We start from the raw sequence: 21,194 nt of genomic DNA, 5'->3' as shown, positions 1-21,194 counted from the left end.
CTCTTCCCTTACTGTTATTTTTCTAACTATTCTTTTAAAAACTCAAAATTTCTAGATTCTTTATTTTCACATTACATCGATATCTTAAGATCCATTGAAAGGAGCAATTGGATGTAACTAACTCAAAATAATTTTGAAGATAGCCTGTTAGAGGTGATGAAAACGTATAATTGTAGGATGGGTTTTAAAATGCTGCTTTGATTCTGTCAAATATAGTACTTTTAGTAATTAAAAGGGTGCTTATTCATTTATGCCATTATTGGCAAGGAATCTGTTAATAAAAAATCTGATTTATAGCAAATTTATCAGTTATGCAAAATAATATTTAACATTAATATGTATGAGACAGTCTATTGGCTGTATTATTTGATGAATGAAATGCATTAGTACTTAATTATTTTATTTAGTCATTTAATTTTTCCATTTTATTTTTTGAAAATTATTAATCCTGATGGCATTATTTAAAACATGCTTTTAAACTTTCAATATACTTTTTGATAAAATATTTTGAAGAACAAATGACTAATTTTATTTACTTAACTTTCTTATTTATTTCAAAGTATTCTATGGCATTGCCATATTTTGTCTGGTTGCATTAGTGAGGGCCTCATTTACTGATCCAGGAAGACTCCCTGAGAACCCTAAGATTCCACATGGAGGTATGGCACTCTTCAGATTGATCACTTTTGTTCTGCTGGCATTATTACCTTTGTGAATGTATTTTATAGTCTTTAGCATGTATTCATTATAAAGTACTCTAACACCATTCTCAAGTCTTTTCTCAAAAAATGTTTCCTTTCTAGACTTCTTTTTTTAAAATTGCAAATCCCAGCTGACCCTGGTATCCCCCAATCCCTGCCTCCTTGTAGTTTACCTGTTTATTTGGTTTTCTCTTCTCCCACCCTAGACCTACATAATAGCCTCTGTGAGGGTGTAGAGTTTTTGTTTTGTTTTCTTCATTTGTTCTGTGCTCTATCCTTAGTGCCTATCTCTGTCACAAGTAAATGCTTGTTGAATGATATATAATTACCTGATATGTTTTTATTTAAAAGGATTCTTTTTGATGGTATCCCTCTCTTTGTGATATTATAAATTGAATATTGCTTAGAGTAAATATTTGTAGTATAATGACACAATTGCCTACATTTTTCCAAGTTTTAACAACTCAGTGAAAAAATTAGAAGGCTTTTTATTCTAGTGTCTGTTGAAGGTAATTTGGGGCTCCCTTATTGCATAATAACCATTTGAACCACAGAAATGTGGTTCAATACACTGAAAATGCATTGCTTGTTTATTATTATATGCCAGGTATAGTAAACCTCAGGTACTCTCTTTCCTCAGTTGCACTTTTTGATCATTTGCTATATAAGCTTTGAGAACTCCTTGTGCTTTCTTCTAATGAGGAATTTCTGTGACTTTGTTGGATATTAGAGAACCAGAATATTCCCTATAGTACTTCAGTGCTTTCCAGCCTTGCCGACACCAAGGGAGCTTTTAAAAATGTCAGTGTCCTGATCACAATCCTGTATTAATTAAATCCTAACGTATGGAGGTTGGAGCCAGATATCAGCACTCTTCAAAGATCTCAGGTGATTCCAGTGTGTAAAAAATTGGGGAACCTATTAATTCCCTCTGAAATTAGATTAGTGGCAAGTCACTTAAAGAGCCTCCCTTAAGTTGCTGAGAGCCATTGTTTAGGGACATACTTGGCCTTGCAAGTTTAATGATTAAATGGGAATGATATGACACTGATGGTTATATGACTAGCAATTTCTGAGAACTGTGTCAAATATTTTGCTTCTATTTACTTAGAGAAGCAGTATCACTGTCAGTTTTCGTGTGTGCGCACATGCACACGTTTTGGGGTAGGGAGGGTGGCAATCTGCAATTTGTACCAAATCTCTTTCTTCAAGTAGCCTAAATCAAGGGCTCTCTAACATGTTAATAAACATATTGCCTCCTTCGACTCTGAAACCCAGTGTTTCCAGGAAATTAGAGAAGCAAGCCTTTCCTAACTCAGGACCCATTTCTGACAAAATCTTTAGTTTGCAGCAGTCAGAAACTCAAATGCCTGCATGTATCAGATGCTACAAATCAGTAAGAGAGGCCAACGAAGAACGATGTCATACTGAAAGTCTCCCATCTAAAGACAGCAGCTACGGTGAAATTGTCATGTAGGCCCAGTGTTCTTAGATCTCACAATTTTTAAAGAAAAAACAGAGAACTGCAGTTTTTAAGAGGAATTTTATGATTTAAAAAAAAATTAGCTAGTTAAACATTTAAAAAACATTGGTTTTAATGAATGCCAAATGAGTTATGTCCTCAGGACTAATTGAATTGACATGAAAGCGCTGTGTTACCTTTAGCTAATGATGGGAGGACTCCATGGCATGTTGCTGCTGTTTGGATGTCTGCATTCTTTCTGAACTCAGTTGACATTTGGCCTGTTATTCTTCACTGAGTCCTGAAGACTTACCTTTTGTCCAAATGAAAAAAAAAATTCATTTATTGTTTTTTTTTATTTTTTTATTTTTATTTTTATTTTTTTTTCATTTATTGTTTTTTAATGTTTCCAAAGTATTTTACTATCTCCTGTCATTTGATCCTCATGGTAATTGCATGAGGTAGGTAGACTGAATAACCCAGTGTAGATTGTTCTGTATAGGTCACACAGCAGGTTGTCATAGAGTGCTGTGACACCCAAATACTTGTCTCCATCCCCCCCCCCCTTTTTTTTTTTACCACGATCTATATAGAGATGAATAATTTTAGCCCTTTATTCACCTTTGCTTTGATTCTGGGGAAAACTGAAGTTATCATGTGTTTCATGGTGTAGGTTTCCTGATTATTTTGCAAATATGGTTTTAACATAGTAAAAAATACAAAATTTTGACTGTGAAAAAATCGCATGACTTGAGTTGGGGCTATAAAAACTGATATTTATTCATCATTGTTTTAAAGTTGAGCAGTTTTCATATAATTGAATTCTTTAGAAAAGTAAACTTAAGCCCTAATACTTTTGATTTTAACCATTTAAAAAGAAAGATTTTATTTATTTGAGATTGTGCTAGTGAAAAAGAGAGAGAGAGAAAGAAAGATGGAGAGAGAGCATGAGTGCAGGGAGAGGCTGAGAAGAGGGAGAAGTGGGCTCTCCATTAAGGAAGAAGCCCAACACGGGGCTTGATCCTAGCACCCTGGGATCACAACCTGAGCGGAAGGCAGACACTTAACTGAGTGACCCACCCAGGTGCCCCAGTTTTAACCATGTTTTAATTGAATTAACTCTGAAATATTTTACATGACTTTGTTTCTTTTTTTTTTTTTTTTAAATAGAATGACTCACCAAATATATGAGGTCATTTGAATATAAGAGAATGTTTCATTGTCCCACACAAAGATCCCCAGAATTTGATTTTTATAAACTTTTGGGCATGTAGGTAAAATAGTCAAATGAAATCATTAAACATGTATTTATATGATTCAAATTCATCCCATGCATGCTTGAAATATAGAAATATTACTTTGTCATTTCCAAGTGTTATAAAATGATTTCATTCAGTCTCTTAGCTTTAAAGAAAAAACAGCTTTATTGAGTATAATTCACATGCCATATGATTCACCCATTTTAGTGGCTTTTTTAGTATGTCCACAGAGTTGTGCAACCATTACCACAATCAATTTTATTTATTTATATTTTAAAGGAAGCTCTATATCCAATGTGGAGCTTGAATTCATAACCCAGAGATCAAGAGTCGTGTGCTCTATTGACTGGGCCAGCCAGGCAGGTGCACCACCACAGTCAATTTTAGAACATTTTCATCATCAAGTTCTTAACTTACATGTTTGACTTAACTGTTTTTGTCATCATTAGAGGCGTTTTGAGTAGAGCAAAATTCAAAAATCTTGAATTTCAAGACTTTTACGTATCTGTTACTGAACAAAATTTTCCAAATTTTAAAAAATGTAGCACCTTTAAAATTTGTGTGATAATGTCCCTTGAAATTTTACCCCAAAATAGCACACATGTAGGGACACATATGCTATTAATGCTCAAAGTCATGTTTTCACTTGTAGTTTTGCTTCCCTCCCCATTTCTTTTATTTTTAATTTTTATTTATTTATTTGACTGATTGTGTGAGTGCACAAGCAGCGGGAGTGGCAAAGGGAGAGGGAGGAGCAGACTCCCAGCTGAGCAGGGAGCCCAATGTGGGACTCGATCCCAGGACTCCAGGATCATGATGTGAGCTGAAGTCAGATGCTTAACTGACTGAGCCACCCAGTCCCCTCCTCTCCATTACTTATATTGCTTTTTAAAGGAGATCTGTTAAAGACTTACTGCCATTTATTTTCTACATTGTCAAGTGATTCTGTCAGGAAACCTCTGTAAAGAGCCAAATGTTGTATTGATTTTCATAGTTTCAAGTTATATTTTCCTCCCTAAAACATTATTTCGTGTTTTTTAAATACAGTAATTGAGAAGGCCTAATATGCAAGTTTTTTAAAAGTCTGAAATAGAATGTGATTACTTTCTTTCTGAGGGATAAGTAAAACAAAACCAAATCTTGCTTTGTATTTATTTATGCATTTACAGCTTTAAGAGGATCCATGCTACACAATGTGATACTGTGATACTATTTACTTAGGTCACTTAGGTTTACCGAGTCATTTGTGGAGTTTGTCTTCTTTAATTTGCTTTATGTTTTGATTTTTCTTTTCTTTAAAAAAGTCACTTTTCAATTGTTCTTTTCTTTAAAATTTTTCTTTCCTTTAAAAAAAGCCGGTTGTCAATTTTTCTATAGCTATCATAAATTAGCAATTGATTTCTCTCTCCCATAGGCCTTTTTTTAAATTTAAAATCTTTATTTTAAAAATAAATAAATAAATAAATAAATAAAATCTTTATTTTCATCAGTTACAGATGGCATTCTGCCTTCTGATTTTTTCCCTATAGGCATTTATTTTATATTAGATGGCTAGTACAGAAGTCTTCAGACATCAGAATATGTCAGTTACCAGGGCACATTTGAAATGAATAAACCCCAAAGAAGAAAAAGGAGAAGAGCAAGAAATGGTTTATAGATACGTAGGGTAGATTAAGATGGATGGATCTTTTTTCTTGCTATACAAGGCAAAAACATAGATGCTACTTTAAATTTCTAGATATTTAAAATGGTGATTTTTTTTTCTCCTCTAAACACATAGGTGTGTGTGTGTGTGTGTGTGTGTACGTGTGTGAGAAAATGTGAGTTTTCAAAGCCATTATAGATACTTTATAGTATCCTAAATTTAGCCAGTAGAATGGCTCAAGCTCTTTTTTTAAACAAATTTATGATCTAGACCATAGATTGGCAAACTCTTCTTTACTGTATGAGTCCAGATAGTAAATATTTTCAGCTTTATAGACCATACAATCTCTGTCACAGCCCCTCAGCTCTGCCATTGTAGCCCCAAAGCAGCCAGAAATAAAATGTAAATGAATGAGTATTCATTTGAACTGTGTTCAAATAAAACTTTATGTATGGCTGGAATTTGAATTTCAAGACTTTTACATATCACACATTCTTCTTATTGTCAATCATTGAAAATTGTAAAAACTATTCTTAGCTCATGAAAACAGGTGGTGGCCTGGATTTATTTGCCTGTGGATTGTAGTTTCCCACCCGGTGGAATAGACTACACAGTTCTAGGCTTTCTTGCACTATAGCCAAATGCTGGCTTGTTTTCTGAGGAGATAACATTTTTAAGTATGAAATAAAGATTTTTACTCTTTAGACTCTCGTATGCTGAAATGACTAATAATGAATACACTATATTTATATTTTAAGGCACTGGTTTAAAACCTAATGATTTTATATTGTCTTTTAATGAAAATTGGCTTATCAGGGGGAGTCTACTTCCTGACTATATTTCTTGCAATATATAATTCAAAGTTTTAACATTGGGATGGTTGAGAGCATCTCTAGCTAAGTGGGGAAAGAGTAATTTGCTTGTGACATTGTATTGTGCTACATATGAAATGAGTTTTCATTTCACTTACAGTTAAACAATATTAGTTTAGATGTCTAAATTAAATAATGTTGCTCTTTCATGTAAGTTTTTTATTAAAATAAGAACTGTGAATAAGAAATAAAGCAGGATCTTAACTCTAGAAAACAAACTGAGGTTGCTGGAGGGAAGGAGGGTGGGGAGGATATGTTGAAATGGGTGATGGGTATAAAGAAGGGCACTTGATGTAATGAGCACTGGGTGTTATATGCAACTCATTAATCACTAAATCCTACCTCTGAAACTAATAATATAGTATATGTTAACTAAATTGAATATCAATAATTAAAAATGAAATTTTAAATGCAAATGATAATTTCTCAACTTATTCAGTATTATTGGATCAATGAATTTGATATTATTATTATTATTATTGACATCTTCTATAGTAGAGTTTTTTCCTAATACTTCACTATATAAAATTCCAGTATATTGATTTTACTCTTGGCCATTAAACTAAAATAATGGAATTAAAATAGGGTATCTTTTTAGAAAATGGAACACTATCTACCATTATCTTCTTTTACTTATATTTAAAATCTGTCATTTTTTAAATTCAAACTTCTCATACTTTAGCAAGCATTTAGTGACCACCTATTGTGTGCTAGGTTCATAGTTTGCATATACTAGTATTTACTCAATATGGTAGCTAGGCTTTATTACTATTACTATTACTATGCCCATGCTTTTAACAAGATTAGAGTGTAGTTTAAATATAAGTGATGGAGGGTTTAAGAATTTTGTAAAAGTAAAATTCCATTTCAACAAATATTAAAGAGATACATTCTGAATAATAAAGCAGTTGTCTTGGTAGATGACTTTCATATAGTTCTTAAAGATCTGATTAGAAAAAATTATAATGAAAATAAATGGCTTTCTGTAAACTTAATGTTTTTGGCACAAAACTTAAATGTGTGATCTTTAATTACAAGGTAGAGAAAATTGCTACTCGGTGGTAAGAGTTTTGTAAAGAACTCCCTTATTTTCATTAAATAATAATTCTCTCATAATCTTCTTCTGAAATCATTCTAATACCTCCGAAACCCTTTTCTAACCCTTTCCCATAAACACTCCCAAATAAATTCACTGTTATTAAAAATATAAAACGGTTATGGGGTGGGAATGCTCTCTCTTTTCTAATGAGTTTATAGGATTGATTTTGACTTCTTAATGAAACTAGGATTCAGCATTATTTCTTCTTTAGAGTCTTTAGTTAATAAAATTTCTAGAAATGAATTTGTTTACATAAAATTGTTTTAATATAATTTGGTTATACTTTAGGGTTTTTTTTTTTTTATACTTTAGGGTTTTGTCATTAAATTTTACTTATAGCAATATACCCCAAACCCAAATACATTATTTTCTGTTCCTTAGTTTGACTATTAATAGTGTTTTACTATTACAGTGTTTAAAATTAGAAATGTATAGAGTAAGACATGCATTGAAAAGCAATATTTGGGTGGGGGATGGGGTAACTGGGTGACAGGCATTAAGGAGGGCACATGATAAGATGTGTACGGGGTGTTATATGTTGGCAAATTGAATTTAAATAAAAAAATAAAAGCAATATTTATGGCAAACTCTTTTACGGTGAAGATGTAGAAGAAGAAAAGTCTCTTGGACATATATATCAATGACTTCTATAAAATCTAAACTGCTGTTGCTAAGTTTCAACATTAGTCATTTGCCTTTATTAAATGGATTTTAATTTCCTTCTCTAGAAAGGGAGTTCTGGGAATTATGTAACAAATGTAATTTGATGAGACCAAAGCGTTCCCATCACTGTAGCCGCTGTGGCCACTGTGTTAGGAGAATGGATCATCACTGTCCATGGTAAGAAATTTATGATTTAATTTTAGTAAAAAAATAGTAAAAAATAAATCACAGTACTTATCAGATTAAAATTAAAGTTATATTAAAGTCATGCAGTTTTTAAAATTCCTTCAGTAAGGATACCTTTATTCTGTCAGGTTCTATCAGCTGCCAAAGTCATTTTTGCACATAGATCCTGTCTTTTCTAATAAGGAGATATTCAAGCAGAAAACTGACACTTAGATGCATCCACATGTACAAAAGAACTAAGATGGTTGTATAAATGAAGCAGTGTATGTAAAGCATCTAGTGTAGCATCTTACACATAGAAAGTATTTAAATAGTAGCTGTTATTATTTCTAACTGTAATAAACCGTATACATTGCATTGTTTGTATTTCCCTTTACAATTGTTTAATTAAAGAATAACACATTTCAGAAATGCTGATAACCTCATTTCTCCCCCTGTAAACTTTTTTCAATATTATGTATTGGACACAAGTATTAAGATTACATGCAAGCTGAGTGTGTATAAGTGGTAGTTAGCTGATTCTGCTGAACTGCCAACATTTTTGGCCAATAGGGGGCTCTCTTGTAATATTTTTAAAAACAGTTCAGTTGAGAAATAGAATTTTAAAAACAAATGCTGTGAGAATTCTGCATTGTATCTCATTTCAAAGCTGTCACAAAAATCTGTGAACAAGATATTGTATTTAATTCTGTTTTCCTAGCATGGGATCTCTGTATAAATATTTAAACTAGTATAGTGTAGCACTTTGTAAATATATCTAAATACATATATATTTATGTTTGTACACACATACATGCATATATACAAAGTTAACTGCATAATGGGCTTCTTAAATTTATAACTGCATTTATCTATAGTTGACTCAAGGTTGGAGTTTAGTTTTGCCTGATGATGCTGATCAATTTAGAGTTTCCCATATTTTTGGTAACTTACTCTGATAGCACAAGTTAATATTTGCGAGCTTTTAGTGAAAATTTGATTTTTACCATAAGGTGATTATTTAAATAGAAGGTAATTTCCCAAGATTAGGAAAAATAAAAGTATTTTAGATAAAAGCACTTTGTTACTGTATAAAAAAGTTTAAAATTGTCTAAGTCCATCAATAGGATAGTATAGTGTATAATATATAGTTGATGTTTAAAAAAAATGTGCCTTGAAGTTAAACAGATTAATTCTCAAGTAATTATCTAAACCTGAGTGATCTGTTTATAATAGATTTTTTTTAAAAAAAGGCTAGGTGAAACATATATTATTAGGCAAGTGGTAACCACACTGAAAAACTCAATTGTGTAACCTTTTTTAGAATAATGTTTAGGATTTTGACATTAATTACTGTTCTTAGTTACTATTCACTATTTTCAAGGTGGAAGTGTAGCTCTAAGGATTTATAAGTACTTGCGGATGTGTATTTATTTTGAGCAACTAAGAATGGAATTTATTTTTTTACGATTTTATTTACTTAGGAAGAGAGAGAGAGACACAGAGAGATAGGCAGAGGGAGAAGCAGGCTCCCTGTGGGGAGCCCCATATAGGACTTGATCCCAGGATTCTGGATCATGACCTGAGCCAAAGGCAGATGCTCAACCACTGAGCCACCCAGGTGCCCCTCAGGATAGACTTTAAAAGTAGTAAAAATCGGGAGTGCTTAACAGTAATGTCAGTGTGACAGGTTTCTGTCCTCCTACCTCAAATCATTCTGATTGCTCTCCACAGCTGGGATGCTGTCATAGAAGAGCAATATATAGAAGGTTCTTGTTCTCTTGGCCACTATCACTTCCTCTGGCGAGTGTCTTCACTGCTTTGTTCCTGTTTCCATACCAATGAAACAAGGAGACTGCCATCTGCTCTTCCTGCCACCCCGGGTGGCTGTGAGTAGAAGGCAGATCATATCCATGGACTTCTTTGTAAAGTAGAAAGTGCTTTCCAAATGTGAGGTGGCATATTTATAGTACGTCTGTTCCTGCGCACTGTTTGCTCATAGGTTTAAGAGTGTTCGCCTATCTCCATGAAGTTCAGCATACGTGAAGTTGTTCGCGTTTGTTTTCAGTTTTACCACTCCTGAGGATATGTCTTACTAAAGTTTAAAATACTGTTTCTGTTTTCCTTTTTTCTTCAGGATTAACAATTGTGTCGGTGAAGATAATCATTGGCTTTTTCTGCAGTTGTGTTTCTACACGGAACTTCTTACTTCTTATGCACTGATGTTTTCTTTCTGCCACTATTATTACTTTCTTCCAGTAAAAAAGCGTAACTTGGTAAGAAATATTTATATCCACTAATTTAGAGTGGCTGTAGTATACAGTTATTAACATGCAGTTCCTTTAAGTGCAGAAGATTGAAAACAAAAAAAACAACAAAAATAAACTCCAAACTTGGTGAATTTTAAAATGTATCGGGATTAAGAAAGTGCCCTAATCTGACATTCCCTTTTAACCAAATCCATTTTTGATTATTTATTAGGGCTCAATGACTTTCTTTAAAAAGCAACATATTAGATCTTTCAGTGTATATGTTTTGGTTTAAAAATACCTACAATGATGAGAGAGTAACTGAAAAATGTTAACTTCTTGTTTCCTTTCAGGAAGAAAAATAGGCTTTAATTTTTTTTAAAGGTTCTCGAAGGAACATTTTTAAGAAAAAGGATTCCGCCCCCCCCCCCCCCCATCCCGGACTTTTAACAATGAAAAGAATTTGCAAGCTCCTTTAAAAAGTTGTTGTTATATATACCATTGGAAACTGTGCTTTTGTCATTTTGTACAGGGTAACAATAGACCTTAGTAAGGCTTGCCCCAGATTGATGATGGTAGGAGTGATTGTGGTGGTAATAGCAGCAACATGTGTTAAGTACTTGACTATGTAAATGTTAATACCATGCTTGTGGGCATGTTTCAGTTCTCACTTTAATGCATACAACAACCACATGAGGTGGGTACACTTTCCTCCCATTTTTATAAATGAGCAAACATACTATAGAGGTTAAATAGGTAGATCATGAAGGCACAAAGCTAGATAGTAATTATTCATATGATTTTAGTTGTAGAGCTGGGATTTGAATCTGATCTTGTGTTGTTGAATCTTACTTTATGTGTTTTGGCAGTTGATATTCCAGCCTAGTTTTGTGCATAACTTGGATTGTGTTTTTGAGATACCCTGTGCGTGTATGTGTGTGTAAGACAGAGAAGGAGGCAGACAGGCAGAACAGAAAGAAAGCATGCACAAGGATGCACTTGCGCATGTGAGGAAGGAAGGTAGGATGGGATAAAGGGACAAAAGACCAGAATCCTCCATGGAGAAGGGGAATTTTTCTTTCCTAGTTATATCATTTAAATCTTAAAAATAACAATTTCAGTGGTGGTACACATAGCTAAATTTTGGAATAAGTGAGAGAAGGGTCTTTCTAAAGAATAAGGTCTTTAAGTTCTGTGTCTTTAGGTCATTTCTATATATATGATCTTTTTAAAAAAGATTTATTGATTTATTTTAGAGAGAGGGAGAATGAGTGAGGGGGAGGGACAGGGAGGAGAGAGAGTGAGAGTCCCAAGCAGACTCCTTGCTGAGCATAGAGCCGAATTCAGGGCTTGATCTCAGAACCCTGAAATCATTTTAACGATCTGAATTGACTGACCTGAAGCCAAGACTCAGATGCTTAACTAACTGCACCACCCGTGTGCCCTTCTATATGACCATTTTGTATAATTAAAAGAGAGTATTTGCTATTGTTGTTTGGCTGTGTATATTAGGTGGGGCCTTGTGGTGATTATGCTTATTAAATATAGATTGAGCAATTAATATTAGATACTAATAAGTGAAAAGAGTTCAAAAGGAGAACTTTAAATATGGATGTTTGACATTTTCACACTGAGAATTTAGTGCATGCTAGTATTGTAGTTTTAGAAATGTTTCATCTCATTTATAGATTAATTTCTGATATAATTGGCATTATAGTTAGAATATGTAAAAGGTTGAACATATCCTAAGAGTAACCTGTTTCAAGTAATTGAGCCTAATAAGAAAAGCATTAAAATAATAGTTACCCAGTAAGATTAAGGTCATAATTTTTTAAGGTGAGAGGGAGAGAGATAAAATTCGGTCATGTTAATGAAAACTTAATAGAGGTTCCCTAGGAGGAAATGCATTATAGTATAGTGGAGGGATTGGCAATTTGACCTTCTACCTGTTTTTATTAATAAAGTTTTGCTGAAACGCAGCTACTCTGATTTGTTCCCATATTGTCTGCAGTTGTTTTTAGGCTACAACAACAGAGTTGAGTAATTGTGACAGGTACATATGGTCCAAAAAACCTGAAATATTAACTCTCTATATTGAGTTTGCCAACCGTGGTAGTAGAATGATCTTGGCTTTGTAAACCGACACACCTAGGATCAAAGCCTGGCTTTTGTTATTGTACGTATAATCTTTGACACCATGTTTAAGCATTCTGGATTGCAGTGTTCTCTTTTGGAAAATGTGAATAATAAGAGATTAAATGAGATAACACATGTAAAAGTATCGGATATAGAATAGACATTCATTTGAGTTTTTTTAAACATTTATTTGAGAGAGAGAGAACGCGCACACACGTGTGCAAGTGGTGAGGAGGGGTAGTGGGGGAGGGAGAGAAGCAGACTTCCCACTGAATGAATGTGGAGCCTGACATTATGACCTGAGCCAAAACCAAGAGTGGGATGCCCAACTGAATGAGCCACCCAGGAGTCCCTGGCCTATTAATTTTTATGAAAATTTTACAGACTATTGGATGGTATTGCTGGGAGACTGGTGACAGACTGAAGAAATTTCAGTACTCAAGACAAACTGATTTCCATCTCCAAATGAAAGACAGAAACTTTGGGAAAATTCTACCAATTACAGGAAGGATCACTCTATTTTGTTTTTTGGGTTTAAAAAAATATTTTATTTATTCATGAGAGACACACAGAGAGAGGCAGAGACATAGGCAGAAGGAGAAGCAGGCTCTCCATGAGGAGCCCGATGTGGGACTCGACCCTGGACCCCGGGATCATGCACTGAGCCAAAGGCAGATGCTCAACCCCTGAGCTACTCAGGTGTCCCTGTTTTTGTTTTTGTTTTTTTAACAGGAAAACTGATTATAGGTGATGGTATTTGAATCCTCAGAAATATATGTATTTATAAATATATATTTTATTAAGTATATATTTACATGCATACTGAATGTTGACAAAATGCCCTCAGAATAGTAAACAAACGTTTACTATTAAGAGATTAAAGATGTGGGATACCTGGGTGACTCAGCAGTTGAGCATCTGCCTTTGGCTCAGGGCATGATCCTGGAGTTCCAGGATTGAGTCCTGCATTGGGTTTCCTTCATGGAGCCTGCTTCTCCCTCTGCCTATGTCTTTGCCCTTCTCTCTCTGTGTCTCTCATGAATAAATAAATAAAATCTACAAAAAAAAAAGATTAAAAATGTAGGAGAAAAAGTGGATATAAAGTGCTTTTGCATGGTATTAGATAAAGGTATGTTTTCATTCTCTGCATATGGCTGTCCCATTTTACCAACACTATTTACTGAGGAGACTATCCTTTTTCCATTTTTCTTGATTCCTTGTCAAAATTAATTGATCATATATGCATAGGTTTATTTCTGGGCTCTCTATTTTGTTCCATTGATGTATGTGTCTGTTTTTATATCACTATCATACTGTTTTGATTATTAAAGGTTTTTAATATAGTTTGAAAGCAAAAACTCTGATGCCTCCAGCTTTATTTGTCTTTCTCAAGGTTGATTATTCAGGGTTTTTTTTTTTGTTACTCTATAAAAATTTTAGGATTGTGCCGTTTCTGTGAGGAAAATGCCATTGGAATTTTGATAGGGATTGCATTGAAATCTGCAGCTTGCTTGGGTAGTATGGACATTTTAAGCATGTTTCATTCTTACAAACCATGAGCATCGAATAGCTTTCTATTTAATAGTGTTTTCTTCAATTTCTTTCATCAGTGGCATAGTTGTCACTGTATAGATCTTTCCCTTCAATAGTTAAATTTATTCTAAGGTATTTTTTGATGCAATTATAAATGGGATTGTTTTCTTAATTCCCTTTCTGATAGTTTCTTATTAGTGTTATAGGTACACTACTGATATCTGTATATTGATTTTGTATCCTGTAATTTTGCTAAATTCACTCATTAGTTCTAACAGGTTTTGGTGGAGTCTTTAGGTTTTCTGTATATATCATGTTATCTGCAAAGAAAGATAGTTTTACTTTTTTTCTATTTTGGATGCCTTTTATTTTTTTTCTTGCCTTATTGCTCTGACAAGCAGTACTAAGTTGAATAAAAGTGGTGAAAGTGGGCATCTTTGTCTTACTCCTGATCTTACAGGAAAAGCTTTCTGCTTTTTTATTACAGAGTATGATTCCTCTGGGCTTGTCATATATGGAATTTATTTTGTTGAGATATGTTCCTTCTATGCCTAATTTTAAGACTTTTTTTTTATTGTGAATGGATGTTGAATTTTATAGATTGCTTTTTCTGCATTTATTGATATGATCATGATTCCTTTTTTTCCTCTCCCCCCATTCTAATGTGGTGTATCACGTTGATTGTTTTGCAGATGTCAAATCATTTTATATCCCTGGAATAAATCCTACTTCATCATGGTGTATGATTTTTTAAATGTATTGTTGAATTCAGTTTGCAAATATTTTGTGGAGGATTTTTGCATTTATGTTCATCAGGGATTTTATCCTGTGATTTTCCTTTCTTCTAATGTCTGATTTTGGTATCAGATTAATGGAGATCTTGTAAAATGATTTTGAAATAAGGGTTGGAATTAATTCTTCGAGTAAAGCTCTCTTGTTCTGGACTTTCTTTGTTGGGTGGTTTTTTATTACTGATTCAATTTCCTTCCTAGTAATTGGTCTGTTCAGACTTTCTATTTCTTTATGATTCAGTTCTGATAGGTTGTATGTCTTTAGGAATTTATTCATTTTCTTCTAGGTTGTCCCATTCGTTGCTATACAATTTTTTTATAGTAGTGTCATATGATCCTTTTGTTTGTGTGGTGTCAGTTGTAATGTCTCCTCTCTCGTTTCTGATTTTCCTTGTCCTCTATTTTTTTAGTGAGTCTAGCTAAAGTTTTGTCTGTTTTGTTTATCTTCTCAAAGAATCCCCTTTAAGTTTCCTTGATATTTTCTATTGTCTTTTTAGTCTCTATTTCATTTATTTTTTTCTCTTATCTTTGTTATTTCTTTCCTTCTACTAACTTTTGGCTTGGTTGTTTTTTTTTTTTTTTTTTTTTCTAGTTCCTTACCGTATAAAGATAAGTGGTTTGAGACATTTCTTTTTTCCTAAAGTAGGCATTTGTTGCTATGAACTTCTCTCAGAACCACTTTTGCTGCATCTCCTAAGTTGTAGTGTGTCCAGTTTCCATTTGCCTCAAGATATTTTTTTATTTGTTTTGACTTCTTCTCTGAACAAGAAGTTGGTTGTTCAGTAGAGATTGTTTCAGCAACACGTATTTGTGAATTTTCCTTTTTTTTTTTCTTATAACTGATTTCTAGTCTCATACCATTGTGGTTGGAAAAGATGCTTGATATGATTTCAGTCATCTTAAATTTATTAAGACTTGTTTTGTGGCCTAAACATATGATCTGTCCTAGAGAGTGTTCTGTGTATGCTTGAGAAGAGTGTACATTCTGCTACTGTTGGATGGGATGATCTAATGTGTACAGTTTAAGTCCAATGTTTCCCTGTTAATTTTCTTCTGGATGATCTATCCATTGTTGAAACTCAAGTATTGAAGCCCCTGCCATTATTGTATTGTTCTTTGTTTCTCTCTTCAGGTCTGTTAATATTTGTGTTATGTTGTGTTTAAGTGGCTCTATATTGTGTGCATAAATATTTACAAATATTATGTCCTTTTGTTGGATTAATCCCTTTATCATTATGTCGGTCTTCCTTGTCTCTTATTTACAGTCTTTGACTTAAATCTATTTTGTCCATAAGGCACCTGGGTTGCTCAGTGGTTGAGCATCTGCCTTTGGCTCAGGTTGTGATCCCAGGTCCCTGAGATTGAGTCCCGCATCAGGCTTCCCACAGGGAGCCTGCTTATCCCTCTGCCTATGTTTCTGTCTCTCATGAATAAATACGTAAAAATCTTATTTAAAAAAGTCTATGTTGTCTGACATAAAAGTATATCTGCTTGCTTTTGGTTACCATTTACATGAAATATCATTTTCCATCTCTTTATTTGCAGTTTATGTCTCCTTAAAGCCAAAGTGAATCACTTGTAGGCACTGTATTGAGGATTTTTTTCTTTAATCCATTCAGCCATTCTTGTCTTTTGATTGGAGAATTTAGTCCAGTTTACATTTAAGGTAATTATTAATAGGCTTGCTCTCTTTCTTTGTGATTTGATGATTTTCTACAGTTGTGATGTATATTGTTGAGTAGGAATTGCTCATCTAGTTTCTAGATTTCTTTCAAAGAGAATCTCTCCATGTGTAGCAGTAGATTCAGTGTGTCTGTGAAAAGAGTTGAATTCAGGAGCTTTGTATATCACCACTTTGGACTGGACACCTTTATGGGGTGATGAGGGGGCAGTCTTTGTACTTAGCAGTTGTTCTGTGATGTGCTTCATTGTTTCTTTGCATTTTTCCTGTTTGAGAGAGTTTATATAATTTCTTGAATCTCTGGCTTGATGACATTCTTAAGTTACAAACATTTATTTCTTTGCCTATACTATACCATTAATTCAAATACTGCTTTTGCCCAACTTTTCTTTTGCATTTCTGATACTCTGATTTTATGTACATGAGAGCTCACTGCACTGCACACCTTTCACAGTCTTTTCTGTGTTTTTTTTTTTTTTTTTTTTTTTTTTTCCTCTCTGCTTCAGAGCACGTGTTCTACTGACCTTTATTCTGGTTTATTTTGATCAGCTCTTCTGATCTGTCTAATCTACTGTCAAACCCTTCTACTGAGTTATTAATTCAGTTATATTTTTCACTTTCAAAATTTTCATTGAAACCTTTTTCATAGATCATTTCTTTAGTGAAATTCTAATTTGTCATCTATAGTTTTGAACATTTTAAAGTTATTTTAATGTCTATGTCTGACATTTCAGTTTTGAGATCTACTTATGGGTCTGTTTCTGTTGAATTTTTTTTCTGTCTCCCTTAGTTTCCAGATATTTGGTCCTTTCTTCTGACAGATCTGATAAGTTTTGTGGGATACCAGGCATTTGACAAACTGTAGAAGAGCTGGTTGATTTTTTTTCTTCTATATGATTTTTTTCTTCTATATGATTTACTCCTTTTTTTGGATTGGCAATAAAGAGAAGGCTCATCTTGATCCAACCAAAGGTTTGTATGATGAATATTTCTAAGGCTGAGTAACAGAACATTGGTCTTAATATAGCAGTTCTTTTGAAGATGACATTTATTACATTTATTGAAGTTTTGTAAAGATTTATGATTACTCGGTTTTGTCTTTGTGAAGGACTACTTTCAGTTTTCCTTCTCTCTTATGAAGTAACCCTTCATTTTCTCAGCTGAAAAATTTTGGTGTTTACTATGGATCATGCCTTTTCCTTGTTCTTTCCCCAACTCTGTAAGATTACAGACAGCTCTGAGCCTCTGCTTCTGATTGACCTTTCATACTGCTTATGAATTGGCAAGTACCTTAAGGTAAGAAGCAGTAGGACTCACCTTAGTGCATTTCTAGACTCTCAGATCTTGGGCCTTTAAGCCTTGACTACTTTGGCTACTTCCCAGTGTCTTCAGTCAGCTGTTTATTAATTAATTGGATTTTATGTGGCTTTTAGTAGTGTTCTTATTGAGATTAGTCTCATAAAATGGTTTCCCTCACAGGTGTTGTTGGCAGTAGCATTTCATTTTAAAATTTCTTCCCACGTGACTCGTTTTCCTTTTTAAAGATTTATTTATTTATTTATATATATATTTATTTATTTATTTATTAGAGAAAGAGAGAGTGCATTTGTGTGTGCATGCACAAAAGCTGGGAAGGAGCAGAGGGAGAGACTGTCCAAGCAGACTCCTGCTGAACGCAGGGCTGCATGTGGCACTAAGTCTTAGGAGCTGTGAAATCAGGACCTGAGCCAAAACCAAGAGTCAGATGCCTAACCGACTGAGCCACCCAGGTGCCCCACTTCCCAAGTGATTCTAATCTGTGTTGCCTAACTGTGCATCTCCAAGAGACAACACTCATGTCCTAGTCTAAGTAAGAGGTGTCCTGTGGAGTTGTGCAGAACAGTGCTGCTCTGGCTATAGGGTTTAAGAACTGTTATAGGAAATGAGGCTTGGGATGGACTTTTAATATAGGTAAGAGATTAACAAGATGAGATGAAGGAAGTCATTGTTGGCAAAAGAACAACAAAAGGTTAGAGGCAATAATTGAAATAATTGATTTTAAGGTCAAATACTTTCTAAAATACTAATATACCGTATAGCAAATATTTCTTTTTTTTATAGCAAATATTTCTAAGGTGAAATAATAGAGCCTTGTTTTTACCATAATAATTCTTTTAATGACACTTTATTTTTTTTCTTGTAACAAGGTAGAAAAAAACAACCAGGAATTTCAGTACAAAAGGCCCCATTATTACCATTGACATTTTAAAAAGGTAACATTTTGTAGTGGAATATTCTCCAAACAGCTCTGCTCATCAATTTTTTTTCTAGGTTTTTGCCTGTTTCTTTTTTATTTTTCTCTAAAACAACCAAACAAAACTATATCCATCTCTTCACTTTGTGTGGAAAGCTGGCCAGATAGTGTCAGCATGTTAATTCACATTGTTACCTTTTCAAATATTTGAGATATGGAATAAAGATCCCCAGATATCCCTAATTATCTTTGGAGATTAATGTATTAATGATTACTATGCATCTTTCTTGTGGAGATATTAGCACAATTATGGGATGCCATGGATTTGACCCTGTATTCTCCTGTAAGTCAAAGGAAGTAAAAGCTTAGTCTGTGTTCTTTTTTTATACCCTTTTAAGTTGGTAGATGGCAGCATAGTATTTTTTGTAGCCAAGTTTTAAAGCCAAGTACTAGTTTTCTGGTTGGGAAAAGAAAGTGTTAACAGCTCTTCACTAGGTTTTTGTTTCTTTTGTTTATTTGTTTGTTTTTAAGGTAAGAGTGTTTATTCATTAAACAATAGAAGAAATGGATTACCATTTAAACTTTGTTGTAATGGCACTCAACCTGTATTCAGTAGAAAACTGGTACATTTTGGTTAAGCTCAAGGAAGAGAGAGTTGAGAGAGAAAGCAAGCTGTTTTGCAAATTCTGGGAAGTGAAGGGCTTAAGACCCTGATTCTTCCATTCCTCTTCTCTTAGCTTCCTCTTGTCAGGAAATTCTTTCTGTGCTGGGTTGTTTTAACTGCTTTGCAGTTGCCCAGGTGTTTTTTTTTAGAGTAACTTAATACTTTTTAAATTTCTTCTCTTCCTTTACTTTTAAAATGTCCACCTATCATGAACTTTCAAGGATTTATATGTTTTTACTATGTAAAGCTTTGAGGAAATATTTCAAATATCCTTTAATGAGGGAAGGAGGTATAGGAGATAAGGAATTTATTCACCAGGAATCAATGCCTCAAATAAGGATATATTTTAACGCTGTAATTATTGATATATATTCTAAGTTTTATACTAATGAAAGCCTACAACTCTAAAATAAGTATTACTGTCTTCTTTGTAGACAGTCACTAAAATAATCTCAAAATTCTCAGTATTTTTTTTTTTAATTTTTATTTATCTATGATAGTCACAGAGAGAGAGAGAGAGGTGGAGACACAGGCAGAGGGAGAAGCAGGCTCCATGCACCGAGAGCCCGACGTGGGATTCGATCCCGGGTCTCCAGTATCGCGCCCTGGGCCAAAGGCAGGCGCCAAACCGCTGCGCCACCCAGGGATCCCAAAATTCTCAGTATTAAAACAAAAATACGTAAATGGAAAAACTGCAGAAACTTAAATGATAGGTATCTTTCTAAATAGATAAGGATGACTTAAGCATTTTTTGTTAGAATCACAGAATCCAAGATCAATAAAAATCATAAGCTTTGAGATATTTGGATAAGTTTTTCAAATGTTAGATGTTAAATTAGTTTGAGCATCATTTATATTTATCATGCCAATATAATGCTAAATTTTATTTTTTAAAACCCCTCTTGAGACTAATGTCTTACTTTAAGTAGTTAATTGGGATGAAGTCATTTTAAAGATTTCAAGACATGTAGATTGGCAATGATTTGGCATTTTAAATGAATAAAATAAATGAATATTAAAGAAACTGAATTTTCTTTGACCAAGGTCCAGATTTGACTACTTCCCACATAGTTATTTTAAATATTTAAAAGCAAGTGCCTAGTCATTTGGTATATTATTAAATTATAATAATGTATTTCATTTTGTTGTATGCTAGCTTACCAAAAGCAAAATTAGAAAATTATAGCTTTATAATTAAATATGGAGGAAGGTATCATTTTACTTAGAATGCTTTTAGAAATTTATTATTCATGGATAATGAATATATCATTAGTCATATTTTTCATAAATTTTACGTTTGGTTATTTTGGATCTGTAAGCATTTGATTAGTAGAAAATGTCAAGTCATTTAAAGTATCTCTGAGAGGATAAGTATTATGGTTCTATTGTACAGAGAAGGTGACTAAGAATCGGAGAGTTCCAAAAATACTCTAGTCCAAGAGTTATCACTTGGCAGAGGTATGATTTTGGGCCATTTCTATCCATCTCTAAATCAGTGTTCTTTCCATATTACCAAGATACTATTGCACTTTTTGTATTTTTCCCTAATGGTTTTTTTTTTTTTTAACAATATTATGATAGCATTGTTAATTTTTAAAAAATACAGATTTAAAAAACGCTGAAGCATCACAAAAATCTCTTCTTCAAAGAAAGCTCATCAAGTATCCTGATTGGTGAATTCATACTTTGCTGTTTTCACTTTTTACTGAGGCAATGCATTTGTAGTAACTTATCTAATATAAAGACTGTCAAAATAGACCTTGTAAAGGCATTATAATGGCTTAAATATTTTTTAAAAATATGTACCTGCTGTCAATCTCATAGGCAACACTGTCTCTCTAGGTGAGAAAATCTGAGGTGGTTTTCTTTTTGAAATAAATAATTTATAGCTGTTAGTATAGAGATTTTGTAGCTAATCATTTGTGTCATAGCACATTAGTTCTAAAGTATCATCTTTTAAACTGTTTTTAGATGAAGTAGATTCAGATAATTTGTAATTGATTCTTTTGTACCTATTTTTTTGTGAAGGCCCAAAACTAAT

The 21,194-nt window shown here is 33.4% G+C and overlaps 1 protein-coding gene across 4 annotated transcripts in view; it reads left to right on the top strand.

The window, feature by feature from the left end:
- The window catches only part of ZDHHC21 (zDHHC palmitoyltransferase 21), a 59,970-nt gene that overhangs the window by 14,795 nt on the left and 23,981 nt on the right, over positions 1 to 21,194 (top strand). For all 4 annotated transcript variants that reach the window (XM_072841395.1, XM_072841393.1, XM_072841394.1 and 1 more), the window contains 3 exons: positions 561 to 659; positions 7,767 to 7,878; positions 10,004 to 10,142. In XM_072841395.1, coding sequence (XP_072697496.1) covers positions 561 to 659; positions 7,767 to 7,878; positions 10,004 to 10,142 — 350 coding nt within the window. The remainder of the gene's footprint in view (positions 1 to 560; positions 660 to 7,766; positions 7,879 to 10,003; positions 10,143 to 21,194) is intronic.

Source organism: Canis lupus, chromosome 10 (genome assembly GCF_048164855.1).
Source record: "Canis lupus baileyi chromosome 10, mCanLup2.hap1, whole genome shotgun sequence".
NCBI classification, from domain to species: Eukaryota; Metazoa; Chordata; class Mammalia; order Carnivora; family Canidae; genus Canis; species Canis lupus.
Note: the sequence above shows the minus strand (reverse complement) of the source record. Positions and strands in the feature narration are given on the sequence as shown.